This window comes from Natator depressus, chromosome 3 (genome assembly GCF_965152275.1).
Source record: "Natator depressus isolate rNatDep1 chromosome 3, rNatDep2.hap1, whole genome shotgun sequence".
Lineage (NCBI taxonomy): Eukaryota > Metazoa > Chordata > Testudines > Cheloniidae > Natator > Natator depressus.
In genome coordinates, this window is record NC_134236.1 from 63,477,837 (window position 1) to 63,501,238 (window position 23,402).

The following is a 23,402-nucleotide window of genomic DNA, read 5'->3' on the forward strand; positions in this document are numbered from 1 at the left end:
CCCCGGAGCACCCTCCTGCATCCCAAACCCCACATCCCTGGCCCCACCCCAGAGTCTGTACCTCTACCCTCTGCCCCAAACCTGAGCCCCTCATCCCGAGCCACACCCCGGAGCCTGCACCCTTAGCTGGAGCCCTCACACCCCTGCACCCGAACCCTCTGCCCTGGCCCTGAGCCCCCTCCCACACTCCGAACCCCTTGGCCCCACCAAATGAATTTTGTTATGTGCACCAATATGAAGGTGATGTGTCACACGTCACCTCCACATTGGTGCACATAACAAAATTAATTCTGCATATGGGTAGGAAAAATTAGAGGGAAAACTGCCAGATACTCAATGTTCACATCCCCTCCTCCCCGCACTGTTAGTGCAAATATCTCGGCCATGTGAAGGCAAGTTATGGAGAGTTTGCCTCTAAGAGGTTATCATAGATGCTGGCCTTTTATAAGTATTTTATAGATGTTGGGAGCTTAACCTGGGCATAACAGCCCTTTCTTTGAGACCATGTCTAACTTTGCTAATGCCACAGTTGCAACTGGGAGGGGCCATTGAGCTAATAGCTCTCTGGCTTTAAGTGGATGGAGGCTGGTGACAGGGTATTCTCTATGAAGGATCTTCAACTCTGGAACTTGCTTTCCACTCTAACCACCAGGCTAAACCTGGATTTTATCCCTTTGAGATTCTGAGAGGTCCACTTATTTTCCCATCCATCTAGGATGAGGGTGAGTTGCAGGCTATTGAGTAGTCAGATGTGGGAGGTTTTCCTTGTATTCTGTATTTTGGGGGTTGGACTGATTTGAATTGGCAAGTTACTGTATGAAAGTTTATCTTTTAATCTTGATTAGTAATTAACTGTGGATAGGTACATCTTAAACAAAACAAATATTGAACAAATGAGTGCCCACCGTTTTTGTTACTTCATGTTCTTAAGTCGACAGTGTGCATGTTGCTCATGACCTTCGAAAGCTTCTCCTTTCTTCCCCTTGCCTTACTTTCTATGTAGTGTGCAGTTGTTGCTGTTCTATTACTTTGTTTTACAGTAGAACTTGTGACAATCAGTCAGGATCAGGGTGCCATTGTGCTAATTACTGTACAAGAGCACAGTAGAACAGCCCTTGTCTTGAAACACTCAAATGTAATTTGACACAAGATGTAGCAGTGACCATAGAAAGGAGATGGGAGGTGAATGAAAGAAAGTGTGTACCATAATACAGACAGAACTGCAATTCCAAAAAATGCATTTTGGTTTTTGAAAGGGGTTATTTCTTAACCAGTTAAAACCACTTGAGGATATTTTTTTTTTTTACTTGAATAGGGCTCTGTATATTTTGAGACATTCTGTATCTGAATTCTGTATCAAACTGACAACAGTGGTGTCAGATTCACAGGAACTCTCGAACAAGTGGTCTGGGTTTTTTGTTTTGTTTTTTGTTTAGTAAACAATAAACTGAATAACTCATGACCCTTTATATTTTAGTAAAAGCCTTTTATAGGCTATTCATTTTGTCAGCTAATTCGGCATGGTGGGTCATGGAAACTGGAGGCTTTTTCCATAGAACTTTCACAGCTCTGTGTGATTTCATTTTCAAGGGTATGGGTAGAAGAACCCAACATAGCTAGATGATGGTGGTGCAAAAAAACATTTGGGTTCTGACTATGGTGGGAGGGTTCTAATTGGGGATGAAAGGTTCTAATTATCTGTCTTGATATTGGAATGTTTGCCAGCATTTTCTTCATGGTTTATCAAGTGGCGACTTCTCTGAGAAGGAAGAGGGCCAGTGGCTGCAACACTGCCACATCTTATGACAATGTTGGAGGCGGTGATTTTTTTTAACATGACCTGGTCTCTGTGCCACAAGGCAAAATCTGTGGCCAATCATTAGGGCCCTGCCCCTAGTTATAGAAAATATTATAACTTTGTTCCATCAAGCGAACTAATCTGAACAATATGGGAAAACAGGTTTAGGAGAAACTTGTCCCTTTTAAAATTAAGCTGTCAAAGTAAGCAATACTCAAAGTAAACAAAACTGGAAAATAAGCTGTTTTTTCCCCCTCTATGGTATAGTATTTTAGGGGGTTACTTTTAACCATTGTACGTACAATGCCTTCTGATGGAAACATGACTCCGCTCTTGTCTACACTGGCAAGTTTCTGCACAGTAAAGTACTGCGTTGAAACTCCCAAGGTGTACACACTGCCAAGCCACTTAGTGCGCAGAAACTGCACAGTTGCAGATCTGTTTTAAAAAAAAAAAAATCACCCTGACGATAGGTGTGCAGCTTTATGCGCCGGGGCTACAGAGCCGCGGTGCCGGTGTAGACACGCTGATCGACTTCAGCACTGCGATTGGCCTCTGGGAGGTGTCCCACAATGCCTGTTCTTGCCTGTCTGGTCATCGGTTTGAACTCTACTCCCCTGCCCTCAGGTGACCAACCATGAGCCCCACCCCTTAAATTCCTTGGAATGTTGAAAGTCCCCTTCCTGTTTGCTCGGTGACGCGTGCAGTGGTCTCAGCACATCTTTCCGGGTGGCCATGCCTGCTCCACGTACCAGGCGATTCCCTGCTTGGAGCAATGCCGAGTTGCTGGACCTCATCAGCATTTGGGGAGAGGAGGCTGTCCAGTCTCAGCTGCGCTCCAGCTGTAGGAATTATGATACCTGTGGACAGATTTCATGATGCATGGCAGAAAGGGGCCATGACCGGGACACACTGCAGTGCAGGGTCACAGTGAAGGATCTATGGAATGCCTACCACAAGGCACAGGAGGCAAACTGCTGCTCTGGTGCTGTGCCCACGAGCTGCTGGTTCTACAAAGAGCTGGACATGATGCTTGGTGGCAACCCCACCTCCACTGCGAAGGCCACCATGGATACTTCAGTGACTTGTGTGCCAGTCGAGAGTGGACCGAGCCAGGAGGAGGAAATCTTGGACGAGGAGGGGTTCGGGGGACCCAGAGGCAGAGACAACTTGGAGGTCAGAGATGCATGCAGCCAGGAGCTCTTCTCTACTCCAGAGGAGGCTGGCCAGTCACAGCTGTCGGAGCTTGGCGAAGCACAAACAGGAGAGGAGGCCCCTGGTTAAGTGGCTTTGATTTTGGGAATTGCTGAAGCGAGTTGTTGGAGGCAGGAGGGTTGCAGAAAGCAGGCTTGTGTCTGTATGATGTGCGTACCACCACGTGCCTAGTCTGAGAGGCAGAACAGGTTGTTGATTGACTCCCTCACTTCACGGGAATCTGCCTCAGAGCTCTCCAGGAAACTCTGGTGGAGATACTGGGCAATCCACTGCTGCAGGTTCTTTGGCTGAGCTGCTTTGTTTCTTGCCCCATTAAGGGCAACTTTCACGCACCACTCTACTGTCACAGGGTGGTGGTGGGGGGTCGGAGGACCGTTGCCGCACACAGGCGAGCCGATAAGGGCCAGGACAGAAGCTGCAGTCTTGGAGAAGACCCTCCCTTGATTCCCTGCTCACCCTTAGCAGTGAGATCTTCCATAACAAACGCAGCCTGTGGAAAATGTGGGGACAGGAATGATTTTAGCCCCACCCCCACCCCCCGTACTGGCTCTCCCCAAGAGCCACGTGCTCAGTGTACAGTACAGTCCTGGAACACTGATTTCCCTGCCCCTGCAGTTACTCACCATTTTGGGGGTCTTGTGGCTCATGAGTGCTTGCTTGGGGTCAGCCAGTTAGTGACAGGTATGTGAATAGTGGCTGTGTTTTAAATCACTGAATCAGTGGTCCGTGTTTTGCAAACAATACTGCTTCTGTAAAATGTTGCATTTTGGCTTCACAGATATGACCTTGGGAGTCCAGCTTCCCTCTTTATTATTGCCAGCTGAATGGCTGTGCAGAATTAAGCCAGGAAGAACTAAAGAGGACTCTGCGTGATGTTATGATGCACTGCGTGGCTGAAAAACAAGAATTGAAGGAGTGGCGGGACAGCGAGAATAGGGACTGAAAGGAGAATGTGGCATGCCAGAAAGAAGCCACAGAGCGGCTCTTAAACGTTATGGAGCCCCAAGTGAACACTCTCCAGGCGCTACTAGCACTGCAAACCAAGCAGCTCTGCACCTGCCCTCCCCTGCAGCAGCTGTCGCAAAACTCTCTCTCACATACACCCCAGACACCGCCAAAACACCCTTATCAACCTCCTGGCTCCAGTCTGTACCTGCTGCATTCCAATCCTCCCCGTCACAGTCCAGCACTGCAGACTCCCAGTACCCACTGCACTCAACACCCTCTGCAGTTTAGCCCTGCTGAAGTACAGTACCTGCTGCACTGTACTCCAAAGGAGAAGATTGGATATGAAACCTGGACATACACAAATCTTTAACTGTCCCAGGACCCCACCTCCTCCTGGGATCCTCCCTTTCCTCCATCCACCACAGTGCTGATGTGTTTTTTTTGTGTCTCTCTCCTTCGGTTGTTGTTTTTTAATAAAAGAATTGTTTTGGTTTGAAAACCATCTTTATTCTATTAATTGAAAGCAAACAGAGCTCTGCAAAGCAACAGGCAATTTTCTTAAGCCTTCATAGTGCATCGTCTGCACCCTTCACAATCACCTCCTAGCATTACAAGCACTGCACTCCAGAGCATAGCAACAAATATTAGTAGCTTTCAGCTTTAAATTGCTGTCTCAAGGCATACTGTCTGTATAATGTCTTATTTAGGCTGCAACTTTGGGAGAGGGATCTATCTTGTAATATTCTTGTAAAGCACCTTGGAATCTTACAGCACTGTAAAGCCAGGTGCCTGCAGGAACCATAACAACCAAATACTTTGAAATGTGTGTTTGTGTTTAAAAAAATATTTGTATATGTGTTTATTTCACTTAAGGGCATCAGATCTTTTTTAATTGCACTTTTTTAGATGGTAACATTCAATTGAAATGAACTATTGAGTCAAATCCATCAAAGAATAAATTGCCCTGAAAAATTTCAAAGTGCTATGTTGTTGAACAGCATTGCACACCCTGCATTCAAAGAATGCTCTTAAATACTTGTTTGTGTATATTCAGGGAAAAAGTAATGCTAGGTTGTAGATACCATTAACAAACTAGTAACAAGTAACTTTTTTCAGGAGTATAATTAAAATTGCCTTGATAACAGACGTTCTTAGCTTTTGCTGAAATAAGTATGGTAGATATGGAATGGTCTTAATCTTCAAAATGTACATGAGGAAACCTCTCAGGCTTTTTTAACGGCTGTTTGCTACAGAAGCTTTCACTTGTATCTTGACTGCAACAGAACTCTGCAGTAGTTACCCTGTCTTTTATCTGTGTCTAGAAATGGAGGAGGAGGATTTAAGCGAAAGAGGACTGACAATTGCTTCAATCATGAATCGAGTCAGAGACCTGAAAAATAAATATAAAAATGAAGACAATGTTACTGATGAGCTTAATTTTACTAAAGTCTCAGCTGATACAACAGGTATGTTTTTTTTCTTAATCTGCATTTTCACTCTTTCTGCAATTGATGCTAAAGTCAACTAATCTGAGAACTATTAAACAAAAACAGTTTAATCTATTTCAGTATTTTCTTTTTACAGTCTTTTTAAGACTAAAAAGTGATGCCCAAAACAAGTGACAAATTTCAGCCCACCTTGATAATGCTGCTTAGATCCTTTCTTTCAGTAACTGCACTTGTTTGTAGATTACTCATATTTAGAATTTTTTGCAAATATTGACATTTCCCCCCCTTTCATTTAGTGTTCATATTTGTGTGTGTATGTATGTATGTATTTATATCCATAAACCTAAGAATGTATTTGGTGGTTGTTTTTTTTTTTCTTAGATAACTCTGGCACTGTTAATCAAATTATGATGACTGCAAATAATCCGGAAGACTGGCTGAGTTTCTTGCTTAAATTGGAAAAAAAGGGTATACCTCAGACTGATATTAGTCTATTGAATAGATTGATTGGCCGTTACAGTCAAGCAGTTGCTGCACTACCTGCAGAAAAACACAGTCAAAATGAGAACTATGCTCGGATCCTAGTGAGATTTGCTGAGTTGAAAGCGTAAGTACCAATCACCAATTTACAATAAGAAAACTGCAAAAGAAGACTTCTGAATTTTACTAATGGCAAAATAGACACAGTTTAAAAAAAGTCTCTTTTGCCCTTAGGGCAAATAAATACTCCTATTAACATTCATGTTGTTTAACTTATAATTAGAGGGCACCTAGGACCATTAGAAACTTACTGCTTGTGCAGGATAAGTGACTAATGTAAACCTACTGTTTGTGATGTCAGATGGCATATTTTCTTATATACTGATGAGTATGATTGATCAGCTTATTTTTAACACATAGGGATGGGGGACGGGGAGCACACCACATCTCACCAAAATATTAGTCTGTTACATTACTTTCAATAACACTTGTTTAGAAATAATTTTCTTTTACTTGGATTGTATGTGTAAGGAAGGTTGAAAATGATATGAGGCGGTCTCCCATTCTTTCCTTCCCCTTCACCCCTATTTTGTGTAAACTTAAATATTGTGTGGAAGTACAAAAAAAATAGGAAACTTGTAAGTTTAACAAGTTTCACCTCAACTCTGTATTGTGGGTAATAATGCTGAGTTGTAGTTTAACCTATTCACCTCAAAAGCCATGCTTTTTCCCTCTTTGGAATTTTAGAACCCACTTACCATAACTTTTGTGTTGCAGTATGCATCTTACTTCTCAGTAGGGCAGGTTATCTATTTAACAGTAATGCATCTTTCAGAAAAAACATTATTTGGATTTATCCAAGCCTGCTGCTGTGGCTGTTCCAGAATGAGAGGCACTGTTATTTTTCTTACTGATATCACAGAAACAAAGACAAGTCAATTACCAGAATATAACTTTACCCAATAAAATGAAGCTAATGAATATTCTCTTAACTTATTCTCAGTGAAACAGAAGTGGAAGGGGCTGGTTCTTCTTAGAGAGAGAGAATAGACAGTGCAGTCTCTGTGTGTGTGTGTGTGTGTGTGTGTGTGTGTGTGTGTCTAATGTACTAGTGTGTCTAGCCAGAGTTTTCCCTAGTGGTACCTATCAGGGCGGCACATGTGCTATGCACTTCTTACATCCAGCTGAGGGTGTAAAGGGTGGAGTTGCCCCCATGGTCTCTTCAGTTCCTTCTTGCTACCTGTGGCGCTGTCTGTGGACTGTTGCTCAAGGTTTCCTTTTCTCCTCTGGGGAAAGCTTTTTCTTCGTATTATAAATAGTAGTTTAGGGTATGCATGTTTTTTTTCCCCCCTTGGCAATATTTCATTTCTGTTTTCGTAAAGGTTTTTTATGTTTACTTTTCCAAACTTGTTTTTGCTTGGTACAAGGAGCTTGGTTATTCCCAAGTCGCCTGGTTTCAAGCACTGTTTCATGTGCAGGGTCTCAGCCAGTTAGTGACCCTTTATACCTGCTGCCTGCTTTGTCTTGGCCAGGGACATATTAGAGATAGGTGCTCTATTTGTAGATCTTTTAAAAAGAGGACCCAGAAGTCCAGGAACGTTAGGTTGAGAGACTACCTCATGGAGTGTACCATGCTTCCCTCCTTGGACCTGGGTGGTCCAGACCCAGCACTTCTCTCTTGGCCTCAAGTAGTTCTCCTATGGCTCTTTCTGACTTCCCTGCTGTGTGGGGTCAGAGATTCTGCAACTGGAGAAGAAGTGTTTTCCTTCTCCGAGAACACATTGTAAGAGCCACAAGTCAGTCTCAGGATGAAATCTGACTTCAAAAGCAAAAGAGAGTTCCTCTTCTAAAGGGCACTTGGGACACTGTGAAGCTTCAGTAAGTCTTCAGGGAACCATTGTGTAGCAAGGTTAGAGTGTGTGTTGAGACTCGCAGCTTGTTGTTACCAATGGTTGGACTTCTACAGGAAGCTTAGTCATTGACTTGGTGCCTCCTTAGGTAACATCGAGGCCAGCACAAGTGAGACTATTAGTTGAAGCACCAACTTTAGCACTGCCACAAGCAATTTTGCTACCGATGACAGCAGTAGCTGATGCAATGGCAAAGAACTTACTTAGGGGGAATCCATACAAACCGTCTACTATGGCAGAATATTGAAATTCTGCTCAAGTCATGCAGTCGGTACCACAGTTAGTGCATTTTTTTGGTACTGGGCTCCCCTGCTTGGTACCAATCCCATCAGATACTTTTACTTCTATGGTCAGGAAATCTGTAGTACCAACTTCAAGACATGCAGTACCAGTGAGGCTTAAATCTCTTGTACCGGTTCTGAAGATGGTACATACAGCTACATCTCACAGCAGGAGTCTCAAACATGCGGCCCGTGGGCTGTAGTTATTTCCTGCGGCCTGCCATAGGCGCCGACTGCACTGGCAGCCAAGCTCCCCTCCCTCCCCCTGAGTGCGCCGCGTCCCCCCTCCTCCACCTACCTCTCAGTGCTTCCCACCGTCAAACAGCTGTTTGGCGGTGCTTAGGACTTTCCGGGAGGGAGGGAAGGAGGAGCGGGGATGTAGCGTGCTCAGGGGAGGAGGCAGGGAGGGGGTGGAGTTGGGGCGGGGAATTTGGGGAAGGGATTGGAATGGGGGCGGGGAAGGGGCGGGGCCTCACGGACTAGACGAGCAGTCTGAGGTATGAAGTTGAGCATGTATGATTCTTTGCTGTGAGTAGTTGGGAAGAATGTTTGTTAAAAGTGGCAACGTATTTTGTATGAATAGTTACTTTAAAAAGTTCCTGCCTTTACAGCTATGTTGATATACTGTTAGTGTAGATCATCATCAGTGTTACTGACCACATAAGGAATAGTTACATGTGTTCATATTTTGTTAAAACCCCTCTTCGCGTTACAGTTTTAAAAAAGTTAATACATTGACTTTTAATAGCATACTATATTACCCTTCATTTTTGACTATACTTTTGTATCATTGTATGAAAAGGTTTCAGTGATGCAGCCCTTGGGCCAATGTACTAATCCTCATGAGGCCCTCATGGTGATTTGAGTTTGAGATCACTGTCTCACAGGGACTACTGTTTCTGTTTGTTGGATTCAGAGGAGGAGCTGTGTGTCTGTTTACTGAAGAGAAGATCTAGACTAGCTCCCACTCATTCTTCAGTGGCAAAATCTAGCACATGTCGTAGTCATCAATACAGTAGAAGATCAAGAGAGAGATCACCATGGCTGTCTGCCAGGTGCCTGCCTGCCCCCTCCCCTCCTCCCCCCCCCCCCCCCCCCATACCATACATACAAATGGCTGTATGGGAACCCATGGGACATTCTGTCAGCTTCTGGATTGGGTTCCCAAGAGCAGTCTTAACAAAGCTCTTCAGTGCATCCCAATGACATAGACGGTCCTGTGCCTAGTACAGGGCTTGGTAACAACCTGCCCCAGGTACCCAATCTTTTAGTACCCATGGTGCAACAACCATTGGAGTTGGAGGTTGAGGACTCTTTTCTATATGCCAACAATTCATCTGCATCACCAGGCGAAGCCTTCTGTCCTGATTCATTTTCACCTATTCCAGATTACTTTAAAACATAGCAAGAGTTCATTAGCGGGATGGTTAATTCCCTGTGAATCCAGGTGGAACTGGTCCAAGAAAACCCACGTAAGTTGGTGGACATTCTGCATCCTACCACCACAGGCAGCAGGCGGTGAGAAGGAACTGAGTTGGAGTTCCCTGTCCTTTTTTTCCCACTGGTTTACTGCGCCACGGCGAGATTTCTCTGTGTGCTTTGTAAATAGTTTTAGCTCAGTAGTACCCTTTAGTTATTTAGTTAAATAGTTTAAGTAGTTACCCTAGTGCTGTGCCTTCACCAGGTTTTAAACATGTCCTTCTTGCGGGGTGGCTATTAAGAATAGTGATCCCTGTAGTCTGTGTTTGTTGTCTCTGGCAGAGTGGCACATTAAAGAAAAATGCACTATCTGCTGTTTTTTCAAAAAGAGAGTGTATGTTGCAGTAAATCTATGTCTGAAGCAACACCTCCTGGAACAAGCCATGATGTCCAGTTCGGCTCTGGGACTACACAATTAAGTCAACTTAACATACGTTGGCATACAGCCGCTGCACTAATTGCATCACTTGTGTGTCAATACTTTGCTCCTTGTGTCGGGGATGCCTGTCCTCACCAGGAGCACTTGTATCAATTGTACTGTCACTGTGGGGCATTGTGGGATGGCTCCTGAAAGCCAGTAACAGTCAACATAAGCAACACAGTGTCTACACTGACACTACATTCACCTGATTAAATTGACTTTGACTGTGCCGCTCGTGGAGGTGGAGTTAAGTCGGCGTATTGGGGCAGTTACGTCACTGGGAGAGAAATTTAAGTGTAGATGCTTCCAGAGTTAGGTCGATATAAGGTGCCTTGTGTCATCTTGACTCTATAGTGTAAACCAGACCTAGGGCATTTTCTCCAGCCCAAAATTTTTTTGTGTACCCTCTGGTTTTTCAAAATGTGAACACCAGAACCGTACACAATATTTCAGCATCTGTATCACCTCCTACTCCTGTTCACTACTCCTCTATTGATACAACCAAGGATCACATTAGTCCTTTCCTCCAAAGCATCGCACTGGGAGCATATGGTGAGTTGCTTGTCCACTGACTCCTAAATCCTTTTGAGAATCACTGCTTTCCAGAATGGTCCCCTTTCTGTAGGTATGGCCTACAGTCCTTGTTCCTAGACTTCCCATTTGGCTGTATTAAAATATGCTTTTTTTTTATGGGCCCAATTTACCAAGTGATTCAGATCACGCTGTATGATTTCTGTTCTTGTTATTTACCACTGTTCCATCTTTGTATCATATGCAAATTTTATAAGCAGTGATTTTTAGGTTTACTTCCAGATCATTGATGAAAATGTTGAATAGCTTTGGGCCTAGTATCAAGCCAGGCAGAACCCCACTAAAAACATTCCTATTCCATGTTTCCCCGTTGACAAGTATTTTCTTAGATCTGTCAGTTAGCCATTTCTTAATCCATTTAACATGTGCTTTATTGATATTGTATAGTGCTAATTTTTTAATCAGAATGTCATGCTGTACTAAGTTAAATGCCTGACAAAAATCTAAGTATATTATATCTATGCACATATAGGTTTGTTGGGCAAAACTTTTCCATAAAACCATGTTAATTGGCCTTAATTATATTCCTATCGTTTAATAATTCTGTTAATTTTAATCCTGTATCAGCTTTTCCATTATTTTGCTTGGGATTGATGTCCAGCTAACCAGCCTATAGTTACCTAAGTCATCACACTTGTCTATTCTGAATACTGGCACAACATTAGCACTCTTCCAGTGTTCTGGAGTTTTTGTTTTATTTCAAGATTAAAAATCCAACACTCTTGGGCTCAAGTCATGTGGGCTTGCTGATTTAAAAATATTTACTCCTAGTACCTATTGTCTAACATCCTCCTTGGTTACTAGTGGACTGGAAAGTGCTTTATTTTCCTCATGTGAGGCAAGTAGATCATCCAGCTTCTTTCTGAATACAAAAAAGATACATTTATTGAACACTTCTGCCTGTTCTGCATCATCATTAACAATTTTACCATCTCCATCTAGTAAGGGGCCTAATACCATTGCTAGGATTTTTTTGATCTTCGTATACTTAAAAACAGAAATGGTTCTTCTCATTGTCCTTAACCCTGTCTGCCTTGGGTTTGACATGGCCTTAGTTTCCCTTGTCAGTTTTATGCACTTCATAACTTCTACTTTTATATTAATTGCTATCCATTTCCCCTTGTTTCCGTTTGTTATATGTTGCTTTTTTATTTTGAACTGCTGACTTCACTTTGCCAATGAACCAGATAGGCTTTTAGCTAAAGTTGTCATCTTTCTTGATTGTGAATTGTATCTTTTTGGCCATCTACTAAACTCTTCTTACAGAACTCCCAGTTTGGTTGTATAGAAAACATATCCCACAAAAACTGTCATGGTCATCCCTCCCTCCGAAACTAGAATGATCTCTTATTTTTATTTGAATGTAATATAGATATGAACCTTGCTCTGCCTTAATTTGCGTGTGGAGTGGATGTATGTGATCAGGGATATTTAGAAGGATGTTACGTTGTGTGCTAACATCTCATACCTGTAATTGTGGTTGCCCTTCTTAAATATCTGAGAGTCAACAACAGTGAATGCAGTGTCGTAGTCGTGTTGGTCCTAGGAGATTGGAGAGACAAGGTGAGAGAGGTAATATCTCTCTTATTGGGCCACCTTCTGTTGGCGAGAGAGACAAGCTTTCATGCTTATAAAGAGCTCTTCTTCAGGTCTTGTAGAGTAATGTGGTCCAACAAAAGATATTGCCTCACCAGTAGTAGTGAAGCTATTTAAAGCTAAATATGAGGAGGTACATATGAAACTGTACTTTTCAAGGAGGACCGCTAAATCTTGGCCATGTCCCTAAAACAAAATCCCCTATATGCCTTGGGAAACTGGACCTTGTTTCTGTGGCAAAATCCCTGCATTCTGCAACAGTTTGGTGTGTCAGACTGCAAATTCTGTGACAGATTCATTTCAGAAATCAATTAATTATAGTGCTCCTGTGTTTTGATGTTGTATTCATTTTTTCACATCACCTCATTCTAATTTTTTTGGTATACTGCAGATTTTTATAGTGGCAAAAACATAAGTTAAGGGAAAGCTGGAGGCTTTGACACTTAGCACCTTGCACACATGTTGGAGGTTTGTGTGTGTTTTAAGTATATTAGCTAAATTTTTCAGCTAAAGTTATCTGCAAGAAAAAAGTATTGGTAGTTAAAATTATCCTGAAGAGTTTGAGAATACCCTTGCTGATATTGACTAGGGCAGTTAACGCCTCTGTTCTTTCAGTCTTCCTGCAGACTCAAGGAAATAGTATACATTTGTTTAATTTATTTTTTAACAGTTGTGATGAGTAGAAAGATTTTTGTTTAGCTTCTGGAGGGCAGTACTGTGGCAAAGGTGAATTTTGCAGCAGATTCCTTGTCCATCACTAAATATATGAAACACTGCCCTTATATTTCCTTTACTCTTTCATTTCCAGCTTTTCCTCTCTACATAACTGTCAGTGTTCTATTTTACAGTTTTCAAGACCCAGAGGAGGCACGTGACCAGTTTCATCTTGCCAGACTGAACTGCAAGAAATTTGCTTTCGTGCACGTAGCTTTGGCACAATTCGAACTGTCACAAGGTATGTGTCTAATATTGGAGGCTTTTTCTTTTTCTTTTTTAAAAAAATCAGTATAATTAAGAAAATAGAATATTGTGTAGTAGGTACTTAATCAGGAAAATTTAAGAATTTACAAAGTACCTTTTCCTTCCATTTGATCTAAAATGCCCTTCAGAAAAGTGTGGTTTTTTTTCATTTTAGTAGAACATGTGTCTCAGATTTGTTTTAGAAAGTGTGTTCTGTTGAATATGGTATATTTAGGACTGATTACTGAAGCCTACATAATCCATATAGTTAGAGCAGATTTTCCAACATATATTCTAGTATAGCTTCATATGAGATAGGAGAGACTTTGTAATACTACTTCACTGCCTAGAAGTCCAAGATATGATGATTGTCCGCACAAAATTTTTCTATGGAAACTGGTTAATGTGGTGTGTAAAGACTTGCCTTTTCTGTAAAGTTTTTTCCAACAGTACAAAGAAGGGTCTCCATCTTTCAATCAAGAACAGGGCAGCCAATCCAAAAAGTATTTTGGGTCAATCATCTCCCCTCACACCGTGTAGTTTTTAACTCCTAATTAATATCTCTGACAAACTTCTAAACAACTCTCAACCTGAAATTAGAAAAATCGAGGAAGAGGCAGGTTAGCTATCTAAGGGTATGTCTACACTATGAAATTAGGTTGAATTTATAGAAGTCGGTTTTGTAGAAAGCATTTTTATACAGTCGATTGTGTCTGTCCCCACACAAATGCTCTAAGTGCATTTAGTTGGTGGAGTGCGTCCACAGTACCGAGGCAACCGTTGACTTCCGGAGCGTTGCAATGTAAGTAGCTATCCCACGGTTCCCACTGTCTCCGCTGCCAATTTGAATTCTCGGTAGAAATACCATTTCCTGATGGGGCAAAAACATTGTCGTGGGTGGTTCTGGGTACATATCATCAAGCCCCCCCCTTCCCTCCTTCCCTCCTGGAAAGCAATGGCAGACAATCCTTTCGTGCCTTTTTTCCTGGGTTACCCGTGCAGACGCCATACCACGGCAAGCATGGAGCCCGCTCAGTTCACTGTCACTGTATGTCTCCTGGGTGCTGGCAGACATGGTACTGCATTGCTACACAGCAGCAGCTCATTGCCTTTTGGCAGCAGACAGTGCAGTATGACTGGTAGCCATCGTCGCCGTACTCCAGGGTACTCTTTTAGCTGACTTCGGTGAGGTCGGTCAAGGATGCCTGGGAAGACATGGGAGTGACTCAGCCAGGTCATTTCCCTTTTAAGTTTCGTCTCATGGCAGTTCAGTCCTGCCAGCAGTCGTACTACACCGTCTGCTATCAGCAAGATGTATAAAGATAGATGAAGTGGATCAAAACCAGAAATAGACCAGATTTGTTTTATATTCATTTTCTCCCCCCTTCCTTCCTCCCTCTGTGAAATCAACGGCCTGCTAAACCCAGAGTTTTGAGCCCTATCCTTAAGGGGGCCATTCTGTTTCTCCTTGATGCAAAGCCACCCCCTTTGTTGATTTTAATTCCCTGCAAGCCAACCCTGTAAGCCATGTTGTCAGTCGCCCCTCCCTCCGTCGGAGCAAAGGCAGACAATCGTTTTGCGCCTTTTTTCAGCGCAGACGCCATAGCACTGGGAACATAGAGCCCAATCAGATCACCACGGCAATTATGAGCACAAAAAAACACCACTCGCATTATCCAGCAGGATATGTAGAACCATAACCTGCAAGAAAAGTGAAACCAGGAGAGGAGGAGGCGACTGTAGCGCGGTGATGAGAGTGATGAGGACATGGACATAGACTTCTCACAAAGTACGGGCCCCTGCAGTGTGCACATCATGGTGTGGAACGCCAGTTCTGGGCCCGGGAAACAAGCACAGGCTGGTGGGACTGCATAGTGTTGCAGGTCTGGGACGATTCCCAGTGGCTGTGAAACTTTCGCATGCGTAAGGGCACTTTCATGGAACTTTGTGACTCGCTTTCCCTTGCCCTGAAGCGCAAGAATACCAAGATGAGAGCAGCCCTCACAGTTGAGAAGCGAGTGGGGATAGGCCTGTGGAAGCTTGCAACGCCAGACAGCTACCAGTCAGTCGGGAATCAATTTGGAGTGGGCAAATCTACTGTGGGGGCTGCTGTGATGCAAGTAGCCAACGCAATCACTGAGCTGCTGCTATCAAGGGTAGTGACTCTGGGAAATGTGCAGGTCATAGTGGATGGCTTTGCTGCAATGGGATTCCCTAACTGTGGTGGGATGATAGACGGAACCCATATCCCTATCTTGGCACTGGAGCACCAAGGCAGCGAGTACATAAACCGCAAGGGGTATTTTTCAATGGTGCTGCAAGCACTGGTGGATCACAAGGGATGTTTCACCAACATCAGTGTGGGGTGGCCGGGAAAGCTACATAATGCTCGCATCTTCAGGAACTCTGGTCTTATTGAACAGCGGCAGCAAGGGACATACTTTCCAGACCAGAAAGTAACCTTTGGGATGTTGAAATGCCTATAGTTATCCTTGGGGACCCAGCCTACCCCTTAATGCCATGGCTCATGAAGCCATACACAGGCAGCCTGGACAGTAGTAAGGAGCAGTTCAACTATAGGCTGAGCAAGTGCAGAATGGTGGTAGAATGTACATTTCAGTATTTAAAAGTGCGCTGGCGCAGCTTACAGAGTTGTTTAGGCCTCAGTGAAACCAATATTCCCATTGGTGTTACTGATTGTTTGCACTCCACAATCTCTGTGAGAGTAAGGGGGAGACGTTTATGGCAGGGTGGGAGGTTGAGGCGAATCACCTGGTCGCTGATTATGCGCAGCCAGATGCCAGGGCGGTTAGAAGAGTACAGGAGGGCGCAGTGCGCATCAGAGAAGCTTTGAAAACCAGTTTCAGGAATGAACAGGCTATAGTGTGAAAGTTTTGTTGTTTCTCTTTGATGGAAACACTGCCCCCATGCCCTGGGTTCACTCTACTTTCCTGTAAGCTAAGCACCCTCCCCTCCCCTCCCCCCTTCGATCACCGCTTGCAGAGACAATAAAGTCCATTGTTGCTTCATATTCATGCATTCTTTATTTATTCATCACACAACTAGGGGGATAACTGCCAAGGTAGCCCGGGAGGGGTGGTGGAGGAGGGAAGCACCAGGTGTGGTGGTGGAGGAGGGAAGGACAAGGCCACACAGCACTTTAAAACTTATTGAATGCCAGCCTTCTGTTGCTTGGGCAATCCACTGGAGTGGAGTGGCTGAGTGGCCGGAGGCCCCCGCGCTGCGTTCTTGGGCATCTGGGTGAGGAGGATATGGAACTTGGGGAGGAGGGCAGTTGTTTACACAGGGGCTGTAGCGGCGGTCTGTGTTCCTGCTGCCTTTCCTGCAGCTCAGTCATACGCTGGAGCATATGAGTTTGATCCTCCAGCAGCCTGAGCATTGACTCCTGCCTTCTTTCAGCAAGCTGATGCCACCTGCCATCTTCAGCCTGCCACCTCTCCTCGCGGTCATATTGTGTTTTCCTGCACTCTGAGATTGTCTGCCTCCACGTATTTTGCTGTGCTCTGTCAGTGTGGGAGGACAGCATGAGGTCAGAGAACATTTCATTGCGAGTGCGTTTTTTTTCGCCTTCTAATCTTCGCTAGCCTCTGGGAAAGAGAAACATATGCAGCTGGTGGAGGAAATAAAAGGGAGAGTGGAAGTTAAAAAGACACATTTTATAGAACAATGGGTAGACTCTTTCATGGTAAACCTTGCTGTTAACATTACAGAGCACATGTACTTTCATTAAAAGGTCGCATTTTGCCTCTTATTGAGGGTATGCCGGTTTGGTGTGAAAGATCACTCACACAGGGCCAGGCAACAGAATTCGGCTTGCAGGCAGCCATGGTAAGCCACAGTCTTTTGGCTTCTTTAACCTTCATAACATGTGGGAATGGTTTCAAACAGCAGCGCCCTCATTTCCCATATGAAGTAGCCATTGGGTTGGCCATTTAAAATGGGTTGGCAATTTAAAAGGAGGGGCTGCGGTTTCTGGGTTAATGCATGCAGCCAGTGGAGTTATTTCCTGTGGCCTGCCATAGGCACCAACTCCACTGGTGGCGTTGGGGCAGGGACTTGGGGGAAGGGGTTGGAATGGGGGGTGGGGGAGAGGTGGGGAAGAAGCGGGGGCAGGGATGGGGCCTCATGGACTAGACGAGCAGTCTGAGGTATGAAGTTCAGCATGTATGATTCCTTGTTGTGAGTAGTTGGGAAGAATGTTTATTAAAAGTGGCAACGTATTTTGTATGAATAGTTACTTTAAAAAGTTCCTGCCATTACGGTTGTGTTGATGGACTGTTAGTGTAGATCATCATCAGTGTTACTACCACATAAGGAGTAGTTACAGTTTATATTTTGTTAAAACCCCTCTTCGCATTACAGTTTTAAAAAAGTTAATACATTGACTCTTAATAGCATACTATATTACTCTTCATTTTTTTCATTTTTGACTATACTTTTGTATCATTGTATGAAAAGGTTTCAATGATGCGGCCCTTGGGCCAATGTACTAGTCCTCATGTGGCCCTCGTGGTGATTTGAGTTTGAGATCCCTGGTCTAGAGCATTCTCTCTGTTGTAAAGATGGAAAATAATACAAATACTTAATGCAGCATGTGACCTTTATGAAATATTTGTGAAGCTTGTGTTGACCGAAGAAGTTGAAATGTTCCCCCAATTCTATATATAATTAAAACAGCAGCACCTTTTTAACCCAATAACATTTTTGAAAAGCTCAATGATGCAGTGTATTTTTTTTAAGTGATTTTAATAGATTAGGGCTTAACATAGGTTGTCATAATTTCAAATTTAATTTTATTCAGGTTTATTTTGTCAAAGGAAAATGGTTAAATATCTATTTTTTGATATCCAGGGTGGATAAAAATTGTGTTATGGAAAGAGATTCTCTCATCAGGTTTGTATTCAGTCTCTAAACCCATGATATCCGTACTCGCTGATTATTGCTGGTCTGTGCTCAGTGCGATGCTCCTGCATACACTGTGTAGTTGGCATCTATAGTCACAACTTTGTTACAAACTACAGTAGGTAGATGATAGCAGGAGTTCTCAAACTTTATCATACTATGGAGCATGTCTTAATAAAGAGTGGCTTATGAAACACCTGTGTTATGATCAAACAAAATTCCTGAAGTAATTACAGGACTTAATTAAATGGAAAAATAAAGGGAAAGATGTTTATGTATTTTAGCAACACTTAATATAATAAGTGTAGCCTTTCTTGGAGAAAGTTAATCAGTGTCTTCGGTTTCACAGGCACCCCTCCTTGTCCGTTCTGTTCCTTTATTCTGGTCTCTAGCCCATAGTTCCCTTGTTATTAAGACATATTACCCAACTGTTTTGTTTTATGCTCCTCTAAATGTTCCTCTCCTCCTGGAGAAACTGCCTCCAGTACTTGGCAGTGACTCTTTTTTTTCCTTTTTTTGAATGTCACAATGGCCCCTAGAGGAGGCAGCTAGACTTTCTCGTTACGTATACCTCTGCTTACAGAGAACTAGATTCTTCTTTCTAGATACTGGAGGCTATGAGGGAATGTGATAAATAATTATGCCTGGTCACTGACTTAATTAGTTGCTCCAACAGCTCCTCCTCCTCGTTTGTCTTCATTTACAGAGACTTACTGAATATTTGTAAATGCAATAGTTGTTAGCATTCGTTATAGGAAGCTACTTCCAAAAATACCCAGCTCCGAATAGTAAGGTTGCAAAGTCAAGCATTCAAAAGTAGAAAATGCCAGAATTAAGGTTGTCCATACAGCCTTAATTTGACACCCTTGTGTGTATACATAATGAAAGATTTTTAATAGCATGGTCACATAGTTGTATCCCCTGACCACCACAGGACCCCATCTTATTCAGTGCTCAGAAATCAATATGGGCATTAATCAGGGTCATATAATGAATGAGGCTGTTGTCTGTAGGGCCCCTGCCTTATTAGTTGAAGAAGCTGGAAAGTGTGTAGTGAATGAGGTTGGGGATTGTTGAAAGGGAAAAAATGGTCTCGCAGTTAAGGTAATTGGATGTTGTCCTGGAGAACTGGATTCTTATCCCTGCCTCTTCCATCGAGTTCCTCTGTGCTGCTGGGCAAGTGACTTGAATCAAATTTTTAGCAGTTATCACTAATTGTGGGTTAGAACATCTAATTTTTAGGTGCCTTGCGACCCAGTGGAATCCACAGCTCCGAGTGAGGCACTGAGGCATTCTGTAATATGCATGGAGAGAGTTAGAGGCCTAAGAATGGGATCCACAAAAGCCAGCAAGCTGAGCAGGCAGCAGTCCAAGTTAGCCAGTAGGAAATGCCAAGGAGAGGAGGGTGGCCTAAGCCCAGCCCCTTCAAGGGAACCTATGCACTTCCTCCAACCAGCACGTATGCACTTATCTCCACTAGAAATTCAGCCTGTACCCTTTCCTGTGGTTAGGTGCCGAAGCCCTTTTTCTCAAAAAGCAAGGTGGTGGTAGTGCCACTTCCTTATAACTTTCAGCCCAGTGGTTAGAATGCTCCCCTGGGATTTGGGATATCTTGTTCCATTTCCCCCTCTGCTTGATGTGGAGAATGGATTGAATTTGTTTCCCACCTCCCAGATGATTGCCCTAACCTCTGGGGCTTGGAGTATTCTGGGAAAGGTGTCTCTCACTGTCCTGTAGGAGTTGTTCCACTGTTATTGGACCAGAAAGGGGGGGGAGAGAGACTAACCTGGTGATTAGGGCACCTATCTTGGAGATGGCAGACCCAGATTCCAGTCCCCTTGCTCCAATACATATTGAATTGGACCTGTCTCCCACAGCCTAGGTAAGTGCCATAACCACTGGCCTGAAAGTTTATAAAAGGGGCAGCACCACCACCTCTCCTCCAGCAGTTTGTGTAGGCTTAGGTGTGCTCCAAACACTTAATGGAATGGGTCCTGGAGATGCAATAGACAGTGTACCTCCTTTGGGAAACCTGCTGTGGTTTAAATGTGGGAGGTTTCCAAGTGCCTACAGTGAGGCAGCTGTGCAAATGCACACTGGTGGAAATTTAGAGCTTAAGAACAAAAGGGACCACCAGATCATTTTGTATGACCTCCTGTATATCACTGGCCGCCAACATCTGCTTGCTAAACCCAACAACCAGAATTAGATCAAAATGTTACAGCTCATAGAAAACTAAACTATTATGTGCCACCAAGTGGAGAATAGGAAGGATGAAGTGCATCAATGTCTGAGACCCTTGTGTCAAGGTTCCTTCCCCACTCTGAACTCTAGGGTAAAGATGTGGGGACCTGCATGAAACACCCCCTAAGCTTATTCTTACTAGCTTAGGTTAAAAACCTGATACGCTGCCACCACCAATCGATTTAAACAAAGAACGGGAAAAGAGACCACTTGGAGACGTCTTCCCCCAAAGCCCTACACCCCCTTTCCTGGGAAGGCTTGATAATAATATCCTCACCAGCTGGTTCAGGTGAACACAGACCCAAACCCTTGGGTCTTAAGAACAATGAAAAATCAATCAGGTTCTTAGAAGAAGAATTTTATTTAAAGAAAAGGTAATAGAATCAGCTCTGTAAAATCAGGATGGTAAATACTTTACAGGATAATCAGACTCAAAACCTAGAGAATCCCTCTAGGCAAAACCTTAAGTTACAAAAAGAGACAAAAACAGGAATACACATTTCCTCCAGCACGGCGAATTTTACAAGCCAAAAAACAAAAGAAAAACTAATGCGTTTTCTAACTAGATTACTTACTAATTTTACAGGAGCTGGAAGGCTTGCATCCTTGATCTGTTCCTGGCAACGGTATCATACAGACAGACAAAACCCTTTGTCCCCCCCCCCCCCCCGGGGGAACAATAGTAGTGCACATATAATTAAAGACTGTATCATAATGGACGTGCACAGGGGGGCAAATTAAGGCTGCATGTACAACCTTATGTATGGCATTTTAGAATTTGTGACTGCTTGACTTTGCAACCTTAATGTTCTTTTAATGTAGGTTATTTTGGATGTAATTTCCTAATTTTAAAAACAAGCAAATAATAATTCCAGTATGTGGACCCATATTAACCCCCAGCTTTGGTAATCAGCAGGATATGACATTTAGATCCACAACACAGCTCCCTACCACTTCTATTAACAGAGTAAATGGTAATAGTAATAGGCTGAGTATATGGATAAGGCACTAGAGGGGGACCAGATTTACTTGATTACTTGTTCAAAGCACTGTACAGATAAGTTCTATACAGATGCTAAGTATTTCACACTGGTCCTGGGTGAGTGATAGTGGGGAGGGCAGGTGAAATTTGGCCAAGGTAGGCTTTTTTCCTGGTGTGTGTGTGTGTCTGTCTCTGTCTCTCTCTCTCTCTCTCTCTAATGCACAATTTTATAATAATTATCTATGTATATATGTATGTATTTTAAAGCAAATTCTGTTTTTAGCAAAAACTTTAATATACTCACTAAATATCTCTTGTATTTATATATTAGGAGTGGAAATAATATGCTGAGCACAACTCCTTCTCTCTTAATTAAACAATATTCTTCCTCCTCATCCTTCCCCCTGATTCTTCATGTGTGGTTTTTGTTTAGTTTTGTTTTCCTGGTGTAGCTTCCTTAGTGGACTTCTCACTTTTGTTTCTTATTTCTTATCTAGTTTTGCTGGATTTATTTAAGCCACAACTTCTATTTGTGTGCTCTTCATGAATCAAAATTTACAGGGATTATAGAGACCGTTTTTATCAGACCTAGAAAGTCATTATAGAATCTTTTACTTTTAAAATATGCCTTCTCTTTTCTGGGATACATCTTAAAAAGTCACTGTTTTTTAGAGCATAAAACAGTGTAGTGGGTTGTAGTTGTAGCTGATGAGTAAATGCCAACAATGATGCAATATACAACTTCAAGTGAAAATATGGCTGGCTTTTCCTATTTCCTCTGTCATAATTTTTGCTTTATGAGGTTGGTGGGCAATCAGTGTTTCTTTGATAAATGGGAGATCACAAAATCAGTAGTGGATTTGGAATACGCTGATCTTGAGAGGGTAATGCAAAGCACATACCAGACAAAATGCTAATACAAAAGGAGCTTAAGAGCATATTGCCTGTTAGTTTAATTGGTATCTTTTGTATTCACTAAACTTGTAATTAATTCTCTGTCCCTTACTGCTTACTAGGAAATGTAAAGAAGTGTAAACAGCTTCTTCAAAAAGCTGTGGAATGCTGTGCAGTTCCACCAGACATGTTGGAAATTGCTCTACAAAACCTACACTTGCAGAAAAGGCAGCTGCTTTCAGATGAAGAGAAAGAGAACTTCACAGGTTAGTGCATTTCAGTATTCTAAAGTTACAGTTGAGCTTAAATATTCATTTTGTTTTTTGAATGATGCAATAATAGTACTAATATAGTTGGAAGGATCTTCTAGAGGATGAAGCACTGGACTGAGATTTGAGACCTGTGTTCAGTTCTTCGTTGTGTCACAGACCTTTGCATATTGACTTAAGTTACCTGGTGCCTCCATTCCTCATCTGCAAATGGGAAAAAGAGTTCCATATCTCTTAGGTGTGTTGAGGATAAAATCCATAAATGATTGTGGTTCTTGAATGCTGTTTATTGGTGAGGGCCATGTAAATACCTAGATAGTCCTTTTATTCTAACATTTAAAAAAAATGTTGTGATATAGTGCCTTTAGTTCTAGTTAAGAAGGCCAAGATGGAATTCCTTTTCTAATGTGTAATATTGTAATAGGATGGCAGAATCAAAGATTCTGCTTAAGAATCCTCTAAGACTAAGTCATCATGATGTTAGGAACCTGCATAGAAATGTGGTGTCTTTACTGCTGGGCAACTGGAAGGTGCATTTTGTTAACTCAAAGCAGGATATAAGAGGGTTGATTGGGAGAGTATTAGTGGAGAAGGTACTAGGGTTTGGGACATGACGCTTCTGCCAGAAACTACGAACAGTTGAGCTTGGGCAAAACGTGTAGGCTGAAGAGGTTCCATTTGGATCATCAGTGAAGTTAAATTCTAGGAAAGGGATCAGTCTGGATTACATAGTGTATTTATCCCAGTCAGATTAGGATAGGAATTACATCTCTTTACAAATACAAATTTGAACCACTTTATCACAAACCCAGGTTTTCTGTTTCCTGAGCTCAGGTAATTGCTGGCACCACTGAACTACACACATGGAAATGTTTATATTATGTCTTACTCTGCTCCCTTATTCCCAAGACCTTGTCCCCAGGAAATGGGTGCTCATTGATAAATATGGTAGGTACTCTACAA

General features: G+C 42.8%; 1 protein-coding gene across 2 annotated transcripts in view; it reads left to right on the forward strand.

Moving 5' to 3' along the window:
• The window catches only part of TTK (TTK protein kinase), a 103,301-nt gene that overhangs the window by 19,688 nt on the left and 60,211 nt on the right, over positions 1-23,402 (forward strand). For both annotated transcript variants that reach the window (XM_074948026.1, XM_074948027.1), the window contains 4 exons: positions 5,284-5,427; positions 5,791-6,016; positions 13,016-13,122; positions 22,293-22,436. In XM_074948026.1, coding sequence (XP_074804127.1) covers positions 5,286-5,427; positions 5,791-6,016; positions 13,016-13,122; positions 22,293-22,436 — 619 coding nt within the window. In that variant the 5' untranslated portion in view covers positions 5,284-5,285. The remainder of the gene's footprint in view (positions 1-5,283; positions 5,428-5,790; positions 6,017-13,015; positions 13,123-22,292; positions 22,437-23,402) is intronic.